The sequence below is a fragment of the Gigantopelta aegis genome, chromosome 5 (assembly GCF_016097555.1).
Source record: "Gigantopelta aegis isolate Gae_Host chromosome 5, Gae_host_genome, whole genome shotgun sequence".
In the NCBI taxonomy this organism is placed as follows: domain Eukaryota; kingdom Metazoa; phylum Mollusca; class Gastropoda; order Neomphalida; family Peltospiridae; genus Gigantopelta; species Gigantopelta aegis.
Window position 1 is genome coordinate 37,373,007 of NC_054703.1, and position 18,148 is coordinate 37,391,154.

Consider the following 18,148-nt stretch of genomic DNA (forward strand, 5'->3'; position numbering starts at 1 on the left):
AACGCGCCACCGTAACTTTTTTTTTTTTTTACGCTGGAGACAAGAGAAAGAGAAGGATAAGAAAGAGGAAACGTGCGCGAGGAACGGCACGGGTGATGGGGGTGGTGGGGATGTTAAGCCAGCAGCTCAACTGCCGGCGGTGGCTCCTTCTGCGTCATCGCTCCCAGCCCGACCTGTCGAAATTGTGAAGCCTGTAAAGCCAGACACTCTTTGCTACCAAGTCAGTTCAACTCCGCCCATGATCGTGGTGGACCCGCTGTCTGTCACCCACGACGAACCAACAGCCCCCCCCCCCCCCTCTCTCTTTCTCTCTCTCTCTCTCTCTCTCTCTCTCTCTCTCTCTCTCTCTGTCACTCCGGGGGCGAGACGTATCCCTTTGGTAAAGCGCTCGCTTGATGCGCGGTAGGTTTGCGATCGATCCCCGTCGGGGGGCCCATTGGGCTATTTCTCGTTCCAGCCAGTGCAACACGACTGGTATATCAGACGAAAGGCCGTGGTATGTGCTATCCTGTATGTGAAATGGTGCATATAAAAGATCCCTAGCTGCATTAGGAAAAATGTCGCGGGTTTCCTCTGATGACTACGAGTCAGAATTACGAAATGCTCTAGTGGTGTTGTTAAACAAAACAAACTTCTTTCTTCAACTCCAGAAGGGTGACGGCCCGGGAACTAGAAAATCCTATTTTGGGTAGAACCGGTAAGCTGAATAATAAATGTCCCGGGAAGTAGAAGGGTCTAACTGATTTGCATGTTCTCCATTGCTGTACGATCCGTGTTTTCTTTAACAACGAAATGAGGAAGCGTATTCGCCTAGGATTAGGATTTTTTTTCTTTCATTTTTTTTTTTGGGGGGGGGGGGGGGGTAGGATTACCGTTCAGGGTATCATTTGTGCTTGTCCGTGTTTTATTTTCTTTTGTTCTAATTTTCATTTAATTTTCTCGTATTAGGCCCTACTATTTCTAACCAACCAATTCTGTGTAAAACAAATGCGAAATGTGGGTGTATGGGACTAATGTTCGAACAACCGCTGCACATAGAAGCAACCTAGCTTACTCGATGTTACGAGGAGGATGAAAGTGAAGAGCCTGAATACATGACTTGTATATCATGAAAAATCTAATTCTATTTAGTTAATATTCATACTTGCTAGAAAATACATATAAATCTGTATTTTAGTTCATGTAGACGATATGCTACGTCGGTGGGCCCATTGGGCTATTTTTCGTTCCAGTTAGTGCTCCACAACTAGTATAACAAAGCCGTGGTGTATACTATCCTGTCTGTGGGATGGTGCATATAAAAAATCCCTTGCTAATCGAAAAGAGTAGCCCATGAAGTGGCGACAGCGGGTTTCCTCTCTCAATATATGTGTGGTCCTTAAACATATGTCTGACGCCATATAACCGTAAATAAAATGTGTTGAGTGCGTCATTAAATAAAAACATGTCCTTCCTTCCTTCCGATATGCTAAGCTGGACACTAGATGGTTTAAAATTAGTATGAACAGCATTAAATATCACACTACAAACAAACTTCGAAATACAAATATTTATTCTTTCTAAAAAAAAAAGCCTCCAGTTAAGAAACATCATTTACGACAACAGCAAAATAATTCATAAAAGATAAAGCCAGCTATCCAGAAAAGGCAGACTGCTTCAATAATATTAAATATTTAAATTTGTCACATATCATGATTATTTTCCTCGCCCCCCATTTTTCTTGTTTTACAAAAGTGATCGTTTCAATTTCTTCTCTTTAAAAAAAATTCCTTCGCAAAATCTCAAACGATGTAAGAATACACTCACAAACGAATATCGAATTATTATTATTATTATTATTATTATTGCGTTGTTATTTGGCATAGATATACAACGTGTAAAGTAAATACTTGTAAGCATCCTATATTTGTTGTGTAAGAGTTTTAAAAATAGAAAACTACCCTAAAATATTGACCATGTCTAAAATTATCAAAATGTGAATGCTTTTAAATTAATATGAAATATGATTTTTCGAAATAAACGATTAAAATTTTAATATTACTTATTACTTTGTATTCACATGTATATTGTTTTCTCTCTCTCTCTCTCTCTCTCTCTCTCTCTCTCTCTCACTCAATCTCTCTCGCTCAATACCCCTCCCTCCCCCCCCTCCTCTCTCTCTCTCTCTCTCTCTCTCTCTCTCTCTCTCTCTCTCTCTCTCTCTCTCTCTCTCTCTCTCTCTCTCTCTCTAAGTGATATGCAATGTATAGCGTAGCGAACCCTCTGCCAATAGATTGTGCACACTGACCTGGAGAGAAATACATTTGTGTTACTACACTCTCTCAACATCTCTGTCAAATTTGTTAAACTGTCATTTGCTTCTCTCTGACAATATATATTTACGTATGTATCAGAGACCACTATGTAACGGGTTTCATTTGAGTTTCTCGATACTGTAGACAAAATAACATGGACGTGCCTTCAGCGGTTATTTTTGTCAAGTGGAATCCTAAGCCTAAGTGGTAGCCTAAGGTCAAGGACATCTGGTGGTGCTCCTTGGGGTCTGTGTCTGATTTCTGATCCCTGGACTTTCTTGGTTGTTCTCTGTTAACCAAAAAAAGAAAGAAAGATGAATGAATCGACTAGTGTATAATGGTTCATAGTATATAGAGAATAACTAGTTAATGACGTAGTTTTATCCTGTGATTTTCCCATTCGGTCTGAACACAGTAGAGACGATATTCTACGTCATTATGATTAACTAGGTTTTTTTTTTAATTCTGGAATTCATTAAACATTAAGGGGGAAATACATTATTTCTGTTGTTTTACCTTCATTGTACGATGACCTAGAAGTCAAGTAAACTATTTTGTAAAGGATCTATGTATGTGACGTCATATGCGTGACAAAAGAGATAATCCACTATTATGCCTTTATGCTTTAATAGGTCATCATACTCGGCAAGTAGAAGCTGGTTGCAGGATACATTTATTTATGCGTGCGTGTTTGTGTGTGTTTGCGCGCGCGCGCTCACCTGTGTTTCTATGCATGCATGTATTTATAAAGACCTAGTATCAGCAACATGTGTGCGTACGGACATGTACGTGCGTGCGCTTGTTTATACTGGCAAAATTGACAACATTACAAATAAGAATTTAAAGCAAAAATGAATTACAAAAACTGTGTTTCGGGAGTTATTGTACTTGGTATACAAAAGATGGCGCGCGCGCGCGTGTGTGTATGGGGGAGGTCGCATATCACCTCCCACCTCCACTCCCCACACCGCTCAAGCAAATGTTCTTTTTTTCAGCATATTTTCTATGCTTGACCCCCCGACAAACTTCACTTGGCGCAGTCTAGACGCCACCCCATACCCCACACCCCCACCCTGCTATAATTGTACTTACTTACTCTTCGCACGGCGATATGTTGATGTTGAAAACTGGTTCTTAACAGTGACAGTGGTGTAGCGGCGACCGATGCGAACAGATTCTGTGTCAGTGATAAAGAAAAACCCCATGTGTCATAATATATATATATATATCTACATATGTGTGTGTGTGTGTTATAATATATATATATATATATATATATATATATATATATATATATATATATTATATATATACTCTTCAAAAGAAGAAACGCAAAACCACATTGTCGTAACATTTGGAGAATTGATTTAATTATTGAATGGTGAGTCCGATAATTACCAAATGTTGCAGGATTGTTCACAATTCACTCTAGTCCATTGTGAGTAAGTGATAGGACACACCACCAAGGTCAAGGTCATCTGGAGTCAATACCGGGTGTGGCCTCCGCGTGTGTTGACAACTGCCTGGCACCGCCTGCCCATTGAAGCAACCAGAGTACGGATGACGTCCCGGGGGATGGTGGCCCACTCGGCCTGCAAGGCTGCTGCCAGCTCGGGCAGGGTCTGGGGCTGTGGTTGTCGCTGTCGGAGGCGTCGGTCCAACTCGTCCCATAGATGCTCAATTGGGTTCAAATCCGGTGATATCGATGGCCAAGGAAGGACATTAATGTTGTTGTTCTGTAGGAAAGCCGTTGTGAGACGTGCTGTGTGAGGCCTGGCGTTGTCATGTTGGAACACTGCGTTGGCCATAACTGGAACGATGTGTGGCCGGAGGATCTGGTCATTGTAGCCCTATGCATTCAGGTTGCCCTGCACGTGGACCAGGTCAGTTCTGCCAGTGTGTGAGATGGCTGCCCACACCATGACACTACCCCCGCCGAATCTGTCCACTTCCTGCACGCAGTTTGCCGCATAACGTTCACCACGACGCCTATACACGCGACATCTTCCATCATGACGTCGGAGCAGAAATCGGGACTCGTCACTGAACCACACCTGTCTCCATCGCAGTTGAGGCCATTGTCGATGAATCTGGCACCACTGCAGTCGGAGTCGACGGTGTTGTGGTGTTAAGATGACACCTCGAACTGGACGTCTGGCACGAATTCCTACCTCACGTAGGCGGTTCCGTACGGTCTGGTCGGATATCCTGCGCAAACCTGGTATTGCTGCGGCTGTGGAGGTGGCAGTAGTTAATCGTTCCCGAAGGTGGCGTACCCGGATGTAGCGGTCCTGCCCGGGGGTAGTGACCCGTGGTAAACCGGATCTAGGGAGGTCACGTGTTGATCCATGTTGCTGGTAACGGTCCCACAGTCTGGAGATGGTGCTTGGGGACACATGGAATGCCCTGGCAACGGCCGTTCTGGATTCGCCTGCGTCTAGTCGGCCGATGGCATTGTTTCTCTGTGGTTCACTGAGACGTGGCATGTCCTGGATTGTCAACTGTCGGCCAGATACAGATGCCAGGCAAGCGAACACCCTGCACTTTTATACTGTCGGTGTTCATGTTGCACGTGCAGACAACGCACGTGCAGTGGTGACATGGTTTGCACGTGGCTGCGTTTTTGCGAATATTCACATTTTGGAACTTTATTGTACAGTAGCTGCGTTTTATCGAATGTAACCGTGGGAATGTGTTTGCGACATGCAATGACCTTATATTCACAAAGCATAACCCATTTGTACCCTTTTCCGTTTCTTTTTTTGAAGAGTATATATATATATATATATATATATATATATATAAAGTCTGTGACCAATACTGATGAGAATCACCCATGTCCGATACGGGGACTGGACACGCCCCGAAGACCCCCACAAGGCACGGGATGGGCACGAATCTGAGAGGACTGGACACGAATCTGAGAGGACTGGGCACGAATCTGAGAGAGCTGGACACGAATCGGAGAGGGCTGGGCACGAATCGGAGAGGGCTGGGCACGAATCGGACACGAATCGAGGGGCTGGACACGAATCTGAGAGACTGGACACGAATCTGAGAGGGTTGGGCACGAATCGAAGGGTTCGAATCGAGAGGGGACACGAATGGACACGAATCTGAGAGGGCTGGACACGAATCTGAGAGGGCTGGACACGAATCAGAGAGGGAGGGTTGGGCTGGACACGACGATCAGAGACACGGAGAGGGTGGACACGAATGAGAGGGCTGGACATGAATCTGAGAGGGTTGGGCACGAATCAGAGAGGGTTGGGCACGAATCTGAGAGGGCTGGACACGAATCTGAGAGGGCTGGACACGAATCTGAGAGGGCTGGACACGAATCTGAGAGGACTGGACACGAATCTGAGAGGGCTGGACACGAATCGGAGAGGGTTGGGCACGAATCGGAGAGGGTTGGACACGAATCGGAGAGGGCTGGACACGAATCTGAGAGGACTGGACACGAATCTGAGAGGGTTGGGCACGAATCGGAGAGGGTTGGGCACGAATCTGAGAGGACTGGACACGAATCAGAGAGGACTGGACACGAATCAGAGAGGACTGGACACGAATCTGAGAGGGCTGAACACGAATCTGAGAGGGCTGGACACGAATCGGAGAGGGTTGGGCACGAATCGGAGAGGGCTGGGCACGAATCTGAGAGGGCTGGACACGAATCTGAGAGGGTTGGGCACGAATCGGAGAGGGCTGGACACGAATCTGAGAGGACTGGACACGAATCAGAGAGGACTGGACACGAATCTGAGAGGACTGGACACGAATCTGAGAGGGTTGGGCACGAATCTGAGAGGGCTGGACACGAATCTGAGAGGACTGGACACGAATCAGAGAGGACTGGACACGAATCTGAGAGGGTTGGGCACGAATCTGAGAGGACTGGACACGAATCTGAGAGGGTTGGGCACGAATCGGAGAGGGCTGGACACGAATCTGAGAGGACTGGACACGAATCAGAGAGAGAGGGTTGGGCACGAATCTGAGAGGACTGGACACGAATCGTGAGAGGGCTGGACACGAATCTGAGAGGACTGGACACGAATCTGAGAGGGTTGGGCACGAATCTGAGAGGACTGGACACGAATCAGAGAGGGTTGGGCACGAATCTGAGAGGACTGGACACGAATCTGAGAGGACTGGACACGAATCGGAGAGGACTGGGCACGAATCGGAGAGGGCTGGACACAGGGCTGGACACGAATCTGAGAGGGCTGGACACGAATCTGAGAGGGTTGGGCACGAATCGGAGAGGGCTGGACACGAATCGGAGAGGGCTGGACACGAATCTGGAGAGAGAATCTGGACACGAATCGGAGAGAGCTGGACACGAATCGGGAGAGGGCTGGGCACGAATCGGAGAGGGCTGGACACGAATCTGAGAGGGCTGGACACGAATCGGAGAGGGCTGGACACGAATCAGAGAGGGCTGGACACGAATCTGAGACACGAATCAGAGAGGGCTGGACACGAATCGGAGAGGGCTGGACACGAATCGGAGAGGGCTGGACACGAATCGGAGAGGGTTGGGCACGAATCGGAGAGGGCTGGACACGAATCGGAGAGGGTTGGGCACGAATCTGAGAGGGCTGGACACGAATCTGAGAGGACTGGACACGAATCAGAGAGGACTGGACACGAATCTGAGAGGGTTGGGCACGAATCTGAGAGGACTGGACACGAATCTGAGAGGGTTGGGCACGAATCGGAGAGGGCTGGACACGAATCTGAGAGGACTGGACACGAATCAGAGAGGGTTGGGCACGAATCTGAGAGGACTGGACACGAATGTGAGAGGGCTGGACACGAATCTGAGAGGACTGGACACGAATCTGAGAGGGTTGGGCACGAATCTGAGAGGGCTGGACACGAATCTGAGAGGACTGGACACGAATCAGAGAGGGTTGGGCACGAATCTGAGAGGACTGGACACGAATCTGAGAGGACTGGACACGAATCGGAGAGGACTGGGCACGAATCGGAGAGGGCTTGACACAGGGCTGGACACGAATCTGAGAGGGCTGGACACGAATCTGAGAGGGTTGGGCACGAATCGGAGAGGGCTGGACACGAATCGGAGAGGGCTGGACACGAATCGGAGAGAGCTGGACACGAATCGGAGAGAGCTGGACACGAATCGGGAGAGGGCTGGGCACGAATCGGAGAGGGCTGGACACGAATCTGAGAGGGCTGGACACGAATCGGAGAGGGCTGGACACGAATCAGAGAGGGCTGGACACAGGGCTGGACACGAATCAGAGAGGGCTGGACACGAATCGGAGAGGACTGGACACGAATCGGAGAGGGCTGGACACGAATCGGAGAGGGTTGGGCACGAATCGGAGAGGGCTGGACACGAATCGGAGAGGGTTGGGCACGAATCGGAGAGGGCTGGACACGAATCAGTGAGGGCTGGGCACGAATCGGAGAGGGTTGGGCACGAATCAGAGAGGGCTGGACACGAATCAGTGAGGGCTGGACACAGGATTGGACACGAATCTGAGAGGGCTGGACACGAATCAGTGAGGGCTGGGCACGAATCGGAGAGGGTTGGGCACGAATCAGAGAGGGCTGGACACGAATCGGAGATGGTTGGGCACGAATCGGAGAGGGCTGGACACGAATCAGAGAGGGCTGGACACGAATCAGTGAGGGCTGGACACGAATCAGTGAGGGCTGGGTACGAATCAGAGAGGGCTGGGCACGAATCAGTGAGGGCTGGGCACGAATCAGAGAGGACTGAAAACCAATCACAGAGGGCTGGGCACAAATCACAGAGGGATTATCACATATAGCTAACAGCTTGTAATACAAATTGTTTAAACCATTATACGATCCACGTGACTTATGCTAGGGTCAGCCTATCAACTGTCACGATGGAATCGGCCGACCCGACAGTTGTGTTGAAATTTTCTCCACTCCTGGCATACGACGGGAGCGTTCAGATTAACAACTAATCGGTTGTAGGAGTTGTATGCGACGAGAATCGCGTTGTAAGAGCGTTCAGATTAACAACTAATCGGTTGTAGGAGTTGTATGCGACGAGAATCGCGTTGTAAGAGCGTTCAGATTAACAACTAATCGGTTGTAGGAGTTGTATGCGACGAGAATCGCGTTGTAAGAGCGTTCAGATTAACAACTAATCGGTCGTAGGAGTTACATGCGACGAGAATCGCGTTGTAAGAGCGTTCAGATTAACAACTAATCGGTTGTAGGAGTTGTATGCGACGAGAATCGCGTTGTAAGAGCGTTCAGATTAACAACTAATAGGTCGTAGGAGTTGTATGCGACGAGAATCGCGTTGTAAGAGCGTTCAGATTAACAACTAATCGGTCGTAGGAGTTGTATGCGACGAGAATCGCGTTGTAAGAGCGTTCAGATTAACAACTAATCGGTCGTAGGAGTTGTATGCGACGAGAATCGCGTTGTAAGAGCGTTCAGATTAACAACTAATCGGTCGTAGGAGTTATATGCGACGAGAATCGCGTTGTAAGAGCGTTCAGATTAACAACTAATAGGTCGTAGGAGTTGTATGCGACGAGAATCGAGTTGTAAGAGCGCTACGACTAGTAACCGGACAGTCGTAGAAGTCGAGTCATGACAGTTGGTTGTCTGAGCCTCGCATAAGTTTGTTTTCCTGTAGTACTACACTGACCTGTGATAAAAATAACCAATTGCGATCATTATGACCAGTGTCATACCAGCGATTGCTGTTAATGCGATCACGTTCAACTTGTACTGGGCTGAAACGAAAACATCAGTTAAAGGGACAGTCCTGAGTTTACAACCATCGCAAAATGATTCTGACCAATAGAGCCTTTTCAATGACGTAACACACAAATTAAATACATTTTCTTATTTAAAATATCAGTGTCTGTATTTACAAGGTGTTTGTTGTTGTCCTAATGCTTGTAGTAGCCCAAACCGGATTTTACCTGCCAGCAATATCCTACGTACGAGAAACTATATATCACGAATTAAAGTAAAAACTGAGTACTACAAACATTAGTATACGGCCACAAACACATTCGATAGACAGACACTGGTATTCCAAACAAGAAAATGTATTTAGTATGAAGTAGTAGTCGCCAACAGGACTCTGTTATCGCAAACATCTTACAATGGCTGCAAACTCAGACAGTCCCTTTAAAGTTAATTTGTTTTGTTTTTAACGACACCACTCCCCATTTGTTTTTAACGACACCACTCCCCATTTGTTTTTAACGACACCACTCCCCATTTGTTTTTAACGACACCACTCCCCATTTGTTGTTAACGACACCACTCCCCATTTGTTTTTAACGACACCACTCCCCATTTGTTGTTAACGACACCACTCCCCATTTGTTGTTAACGACACCACTCCCCATTTGTTGTTAACGACACCACTCCCCATTTGTTTTTAACGACACCACTCCCCATTTGTTTTTAACGACACCACTCCCCATTTGTTTTTAACGACACCACTCCCCATTTGTTGTTAACGACACCACTCCCCATTTGTTGTTAACGACACCACTCCCCATTTGTTGTTAACGACACCACTCCCCATTTGTTTTTAACGACACCACTCCCCATTTGTTGTTAACGACACCACTCCCCATTTGTTGTTAACGACACCACTCCCCATTTGTTTTTAACGACACCACTCCCCATTTGTTGTTAACGACACCACTCCCCATTTGTTGTTAACGACACCACTCCCCATTTGTTGTTAACGACACCACTCCCCATTTGTTGTTAACGACACCACTCCCCATTTGTTTTTAACGACACCACTCCCCATTTGTTGTTAACGACACCACTCCCCATTTGTTTTTAACGACACCACTCCCCATTTGTTTTTAACGACACCACTCCCCATTTGTTTTTAACGACACCACTCCCCATTTGTTTTTAACGACACCACTCCCCATTTGTTTTTAACGACACCACTCCCCATTTGTTTTTAACGACACCACTCCCCATTTGTTGTTAACGACACCACTCCCCATTTGTTGTTAACGACACCACTCCCCATTTGTTGTTAACGACACCACTCCCCATTTGTTTTTAACGACACCACTCCCCATTTGTTTTTAACGACACCACTCCCCATTTGTTGTTAACGACACCACTCCCCATTTGTTGTTAACGACACCACTCCCCATTTGTTGTTAACGACACCACTCCCCATTTGTTGTTAACGACACCACTCCCCATTTGTTGTTAACGACACCACTCCCCATTTGTTGTTAACGACACCACTCCCCATTTGTTGTTAACGACACCACTCCCCATTTGTTTTTAACGACACCACTCCCCATTTGTTGTTAACGACACCACTCCCCATTTGTTTTTAACGACACCACTCCCCATTTGTTTTTAACGACACCACTCCCCATTTGTTTTTAACGACACCACTCCCCATTTGTTTTTAACGACACCACTCCCCATTTGTTTTTAACGACACCACTCCCCATTTGTTTTTAACGACACCACTCCCCATTTGTTTTTAACGACACCACTCCCCATTTGTTGTTAACGACACCACTCCCCATTTGTTGTTAACGACACCACTCCCCATTTGTTGTTAACGACACCACTCCCCATTTGTTGTTAACGACACCACTCCCCATTTGTTGTTAACGACACCACTCCCCATTTGTTGTTAACGACACCACTCCCCATTTGTTGTTAACGACACCACTCCCCATTTGTTGTTAACGACACCACTCCCCATTTGTTTTTAACGACACCACTCCCCATTTGTTGTTAACGACACCACTCCCCATTTGTTGTTAACGACACCACTCCCCATTTGTTGTTAACGACACCACTCCCCATTTGTTGTTAACGACACCACTCCCCATTTGTTGTTAACGACACCACTCCCCATTTGTTGTTAACGACACCACTCCCCATTTGTTGTTAACGACACCACTCCCCATTTGTTGTTAACGACACCACTCCCCATTTGTTTTAACGACACCACTCCCCATTTGTTGTTAACGACACCACTCCCCATTTGTTGTTAACGACACCACTCCCCATTTGTTGTTAACGACACCACTCCCCATTTGTTGTTAACGACACCACTCCCCATTTGTTTTTAACGACACCACTCCCCATTTGTTGTTAACGACACCACTCCCCATTTGTTGTTAACGACACCACTCCCCATTTGTTGTTAACGACACCACTCCCCATTTGTTTTTAACGACACCACTCCCCATTTGTTGTTAACGACACCACTCCCCATTTGTTTTTAACGACACCACTCCCCATTTGTTGTTAACGACACCACTCCCCATTTGTTGTTAACGACACCACTCCCCATTTGTTGTTAACGACACCACTCGACACCACTCCCCATTGTTGTTAACGACACCACTCCCCATTTGTTGTTAACGACACCACTCCCCATTTGTTGTTAACGACACCACTCCCCATTTGTTGTTAACGACACCACTCCCCATTTGTTTTTAACGACACCACTCCCCATTTGTTAACGACACCACTCCCCATTTGTTTTTAACGACACCACTCCCCATTTGTTGTTAACGACACCACTCCCCATTTGTTTTTAACGACACCACTCCCCATTTGTTGTTAACGACACCACTCCCCATTTGTTGTTAACGACACCACTCCCCATTTGTTTTTAACGACACCACTCCCCATTTGTTTTTAACGACACCACTCCCCATTTGTTGTTAACGACACCACTCCCCATTTGTTGTTAACGACACCACTCCCCATTTGTTGTTAACGACACCACTCCCCATTTGTTTTTAACGACACCACTCCCCATTTGTTGTTAACGACACCACTCCCCATTTGTTGTTAACGACACCACTCCCCATTTGTTGTTAACGACACCACTCCCCATTTGCTTTTAACGACACCACTCCCCATTTGCTGTTAACGACACCACTCCCCATTTGTTGTTAACGACACCACTCCCCATTTGTTGTTAACGACACCACTCCCCATTTGTTGTTAACGACACCACTCCCCATTTGTTGTTAACGACACCACTCCCCATTTGTTGTTAACGACACCACTCCCCATTTGTTGTTAACGACACCACTCCCCATTTGTTTTTAACGACACCACTCCCCATTTGTTTTTAACGACACCACTCCCCATTTGTTGTTAACGACACCACTCCCCATTTGTTTTTAACGACACCACTCCCCATTTGTTTTTAACGACACCACTCCCCATTTGTTGTTAACGACACCACTCCCCATTTGTTGTTAACGACACCACTCCCCATTTGTTGTTAACGACACCACTCCCCATTTGTTTTTAACGACACCACTCCCCATTTGTTTTTAACGACACCACTCCCCATTTGTTGTTAACGACACCACTCCCCATTTGTTGTTAACGACACCACTCCCCATTTGTTGTTAACGACACCACTCCCCATTTGTTGTTAACGACACCACTCCCCATTTGTTGTTAACGACACCACTCCCCATTTGTTGTTAACGACACCACTCCCCATTTGTTTTTAACGACACCACTCCCCATTTGTTGTTAACGACACCACTCCCCATTTGTTGTTAACGACACCACTCCCCATTTGTTGTTAACGACACCACTCCCCATTTGTTGTTAACGACACCACTCCCCATTTGTTGTTAACGACACCACTCCCCATTTGTTGTTAACGACACCACTCCCCATTTGTTGTTAACGACACCACTCCCCATTTGTTGTTAACGACACCACTCCCCATTTGTTGTTAACGACACCACTCCCCATTTGTTGTTAACGACACCACTCCCCATTTGTTTTTAACGACACCACTCCCCATTTGTTTTTAACACCACTCCCCATTTGACACCCACTCCCCATTTGTTGTTAACGACACCACTCCCCATTTGTTTTTAACGACACCACTCCCCATTTGTTTTTAACGACACCACTCCCCATTTGTTGTTAACGACACCACTCCCCATTTGTTGTTAACGACACCACTCCCCATTTGTTGTTAACGACACCACTCCCATTTGTTGTTAACGACACCACTCCCCATTGTTTTTAACGACACCACTCCCATTTGTTGTTAACGACACCACTCCCCATTTGTTGTTAACGACACCACTCCCCATTTGTTGTTAACGACACCACTCCCCATTTGTTGTTAACGACACCACTCCCCATTTGTTGTTAACGACACCACTCCCCATTTGTTGTTAACGACACCACTCCCCATTTGTTGTTAACGACACCACTCCCCATTTGTTGTTAACGACACCACTCCCCATTTGTTGTTAACGACACCACTCCCCATTTGCTGTTAACGACACCACTCCCCATTTGTTGTTAACGACACCACTCCCCATTTGTTGTTAACGACACCACTCCCCATTTGTTGTTAACGACACCACTCCCCATTTGTTGTTAACGACACCACTCCCCATTTGTTGTTAACGACACCACTCCCCATTTGTTGTTAACGACACCACTCCCCATTTGTTGTTAACGACACCACTCCCCATTTGCTGTTAACGACACCACTCCCCATTTGCTGTTAACGACACCACTCCCCATTTGTTTTTAACGACACCACTCCCCATTTGTTGTTAACGACACCACTCCCCATTTGTTGTTAACGACACCACTCCCCATTTGTTGTTAACGACACCACTCCCCATTTGTTGTTAACGACACCACTCCCCATTTGTTGTTAACGACACCACTCCCCATTTGTTGTTAACGACACCACTCCCCATTTGCTGTTAACGACACCACTCCCCATTTGTTGTTAACGACACCACTCCCCATTTGTTGTTAACGACACCACTCCCCATTTGTTGTTAACGACACCACTCCCCATTTGTTGTTAACGACACCACTCCCCATTTGTTTTTAACGACACCACTCCCCATTTGTTGTTAACGACACCACTCCCCATTTGTTGTTAACGACACCACTCCCCATTTGTTGTTAACGACACCACTCCCCATTTGTTTTTAACGACACCACTCCCCATTTGTTGTTAACGACACCACTCCCCATTTGTTTTTAACGACACCACTCCCCATTTGTTGTTAACGACACCACTCCCCATTTGTTGTTAACGACACCACTCCCCATTTGTTGTTAACGACACCACTCCCCATTTGTTGTTAACGACACCACTCCCCATTTGTTGTTAACGACACCACTCCCCATTTGTTGTTAACGACACCACTCCCCATTTGTTGTTAACGACACCACTCCCCATTTGTTGTTAACGACACCACTCCCCATTTGTTGTTAACGACACCACTCCCCATTTGTTGTTAACGACACCACTCCCCATTTGTTGTTAACGACACCACTCCCCATTTGTTGTTAACGACACCACTCCCCATTTGTTGTTAACGACACCACTCCCCATTTGTTGTTAACGACACCACTCCCCATTTGTTGTTAACGACACCACTCCCCATTTGTTGTTAACGACACCACTCCCCATTTGCTGGTATATTCGTAGACCTCGTCCAATGGTTCTAGAGTGATATATATTTTGGGTTTGTTTAACAACACCACTAGAACACATTGGTTTGTTAATCATCGGCTATTGTATGTCAAACATTAGGTAATTTTGACATATAGTCTTAGAAAGGAAACCCACTACATGTTTTTTTCCATTAGCAGCATCCCGCAGACAGGGTAGTAAATACCACGGCCTTTGATATACCAGTCGTGGTGCACTGGCGGGAACAAAACATAGCCCAATGGGTCCACCGACGGGGATCGATCCCAGACTGACCGCAATTCAAGCGAGCGTTTTACTATTGTCGCGCTCCACATCGAATTAAGTCCTTTCTGGCCTCACAAATTGTCCCGTGCCGTTGCTGGGACTCGAACCTATGGCACCGAATCGCCTGCAACTTTGCAGACTTGCCACGATACCTTTTGAGCTATCGAGGCATCCATAAAAAGGATGCTCTTTAACTCAACTATATGCATGGGGTCTACAAGTTACGCGGTCTATCCCACTTACATGCATGAAACATGTATGTATGTATGTATGTATGTATCTATGTATGTTATGTATGTACGTAAGTATGTACACATGTATGTATGTATAATTTTATAAAATTTATTACAGTAAAAATAAAAATAAAAAAAGTTTTATTGGGAGGGGGTCATGGACCCCATGCCCCCGTGCCGACTCCCTCCCCCTCCCGCTAAGAAACGTTCTTACATTCGGTGCAGATGCCTCCGATACATTTCTGTGTAGCAGCGTTTGCCGTGTGATGAGCACAACAGTTTTCAGTTCTGACGCGTGTGTTGCTTCCCCGACACCGGAGACCCTCTCCTGACGGGGCGGGTTTGGAACACACCCTTGTTAAGTAGACTACTTGGCGGCAGTCGGGTGGACACTCGTCAAACTGTGTCTGCAGGATACTCCACGAGGACCATCCGCCATCCACTGAAAGTAACATCCACGAATTGAAGGTTTTTTTTAGTTTAACGACACCACTAGAGCACATTGATTTATTAATCGTCGGCTATTGGACGTCAAGCAATTTGTAATTTTGGCATACAGTGTGAGTAGTATACGACGAGCATCGAGTTGTAAGAGCGCTCACACTAGCGACTGGACAGTCGTAGAAGTCGAGAAATCGGCGAGTTGGCCAACTCTGTCGTGACAGCTGGTAGTCTGAACCTATAATTACAACTAATCGGTCGTAGGAGTTGTATACGACGAGAATCGAGTTGTAAGAGTGCTCAGACTAGCGACTGGACAGTCGTAGAAGTCGAGAGATCGGCGAGTTGGCCAACTCTGTCGTGACAGCTGGTAGTCTGAACCTATAATTACAACTAATCGGTCGTAGGAGTTGTATACGACGAGAATCGAGTTGTAAGAGCGCTCAGACTAGCAACTGAACAGTCGTAGAAGTCGAGAGATCGGCGAGTTGGCCAACTCTGTCGTGACAGCTGGTAGTCTGACCCTATAATTACAACTAATCGGTCGTAGGAGATGTATACGACGAGAATCGAGTTGTAAGAGCGCCCAGACTAGCAACTGGACAGTCGTAGAAGTCGAGATAATCGGCGAGTTGGCCAACTTTGTGATGACAGTTGGTAGTGTTTTCCTAGCATAAGACTTGTTATTCAGGAATGCATTTCCATGCTTCTACTAGATTTAGGTTTTCGAACATTTTGAGAAATAATTTTATAAAGTTAAATTTTGTTTTGTTTAACGACACCACTAGAGCACATTGATCTTATTAATCATCGGCTATTATATATGAAACATTTTGTAATTTTGACATATAGTCTTAGAGAGAAAACGTGCTGCATTTTTATTTTAGTAGCAAGGGATCATCGCACAGGCAGGGTAGTACATACCACGGCCTTTGGAATACCAGTCGTTGTTCACTGGCTGGAACTAGAAATGCACCAATGCATCCACGAATTTATTTAATTTCATTTCAATTTATTTTCGTGCTTATATACAATTAAGGTTCAAGCACGCTGTCCTTGGCACACACCTCAGCTATATGGGCTGTCTGTCCAAGACAATTGGTTAGGTTTCAGCTGTTAGTGGTTAGTGAGAGAGAAGAGGGTGTAGTGATCTTACACCTACCCATTGAGTCGTTACAACTCGCTCCGACTCGGAGCCGGAACCGGGCTGCGAACCATGTACCTACCAGCCTTATGTCCGATGGCTTAACCACGACACCACCGAGACCGGTATCCACGAATTAATTCATATTATAAGTGTGTTACGTAACGATTCCGAAACGCTCTATGGGAGCGGGAACTATCAAGGAAGGGAATATGTTGTCAAGAATCCACAAAGTTAAATATTCAACGAAATGTGTTTTTGTTAGTTGGACAGTACACCCATTGTTTTTTAAAACAAATTTATAATTATAAAATAAATCAAATGTTTCACCTGCAGGTATAGGTATGTTGTCATAGTCCGGGTTAACTGAAAATAGAATAAAGAAAGAACATCCATGAAACAAAATTATTCTTTAAAACCAATATATATATACGGAGAGAGAGAGAGAGAGAGAGAGAGAGAGAGAGAGAGAGAGAGAGAGAGAGAGAGAGAGAGAGAGAGACAGAGAGAGACAGAGAGAGACAGCCAGAGGCAGAGAGACAGCAGAGAGAGAGAGAGAGAGAGAGAGAGAGAGAGAGAGAGAGAGAGAGAGAGAGAGAAAGAGAGAGAGAGAGATAGAGAGAGATAGTGGGAAGAAGGGAGGGAGGGAGGGAGGGAGGATAGTACGGGGTACGGTGAGAGTTTGGTAAACGTATGACTTCCGAGATTGATTTTAGGAATTATGGAATTAAAATGTAAAAGAATTAACAGTTAAATAGCGAATGAGATCATCGTACAGACATTTCTATTTTGAAACAAGACAAATTATCTGCTTTGGCTTTTCGCAGGCCGCTATTTCAGAAAATAATTCACAATGAAATGTATGTTCACCATACGTGTAGGCCTATTTATACTGGATATAAGGAAGGACATGTTGTATTTAACGACGCACCTACAACACATGTATACTGGATATCGAATGTTGCTTTATACTCATGACAAACCTGACCTAAAATATCAAGGGTCGGACTGGGGGTGGTGTAAAACGTTTTGGGCACAGTAACATAGTCTTCCCCATCTAAGCGAATAATGTAATTTTAAAGGGAACTGTTCACGCTGGTTGATGAATAATTAATGTGCGCCGCCATTTTGTTTAATTGCCGTCTGAGCCGAGTTCAGCCAGACGGAGCAGAAATACGTCACTTCAACCTAATATCTCTGGATCTGCAATGGGGTACAGATATATATGTTTTGGTTTTGGCTGGCCGCTCTATTTGCAATCGATTCATTTCATTTT

The 18,148-nt window shown here is 45.9% G+C and overlaps 1 protein-coding gene across 2 annotated transcripts in view; it reads right to left on the reverse strand.

Annotated features, from left to right (window-relative positions):
• Window positions 1-2,169: 2,169 nt before the first annotated feature.
• The window catches only part of LOC121373722 (coadhesin-like), a 31,530-nt gene continuing 15,551 nt past the window's right edge, over window positions 2,170-18,148 (reverse strand). The window contains exons 10-14 of one of the 2 annotated variants that reach the window (XM_041500471.1): window positions 17,203-17,238; window positions 15,502-15,729; window positions 8,965-9,052; window positions 3,391-3,471; window positions 2,170-2,583 (exon numbers count right to left, since the gene is read on the reverse strand). In XM_041500471.1, the coding sequence (XP_041356405.1) occupies window positions 3,429-3,471; window positions 8,965-9,052; window positions 15,502-15,729; window positions 17,203-17,238 (395 nt within the window). In that variant the 3' untranslated portion in view covers window positions 2,170-2,583; window positions 3,391-3,428. Of the gene's footprint in view, window positions 2,584-3,386; window positions 3,472-8,964; window positions 9,053-15,501; window positions 15,730-17,202; window positions 17,239-18,148 lie in introns of both variants that reach the window. The other variant, XM_041500472.1, reaches the window with a different exon arrangement.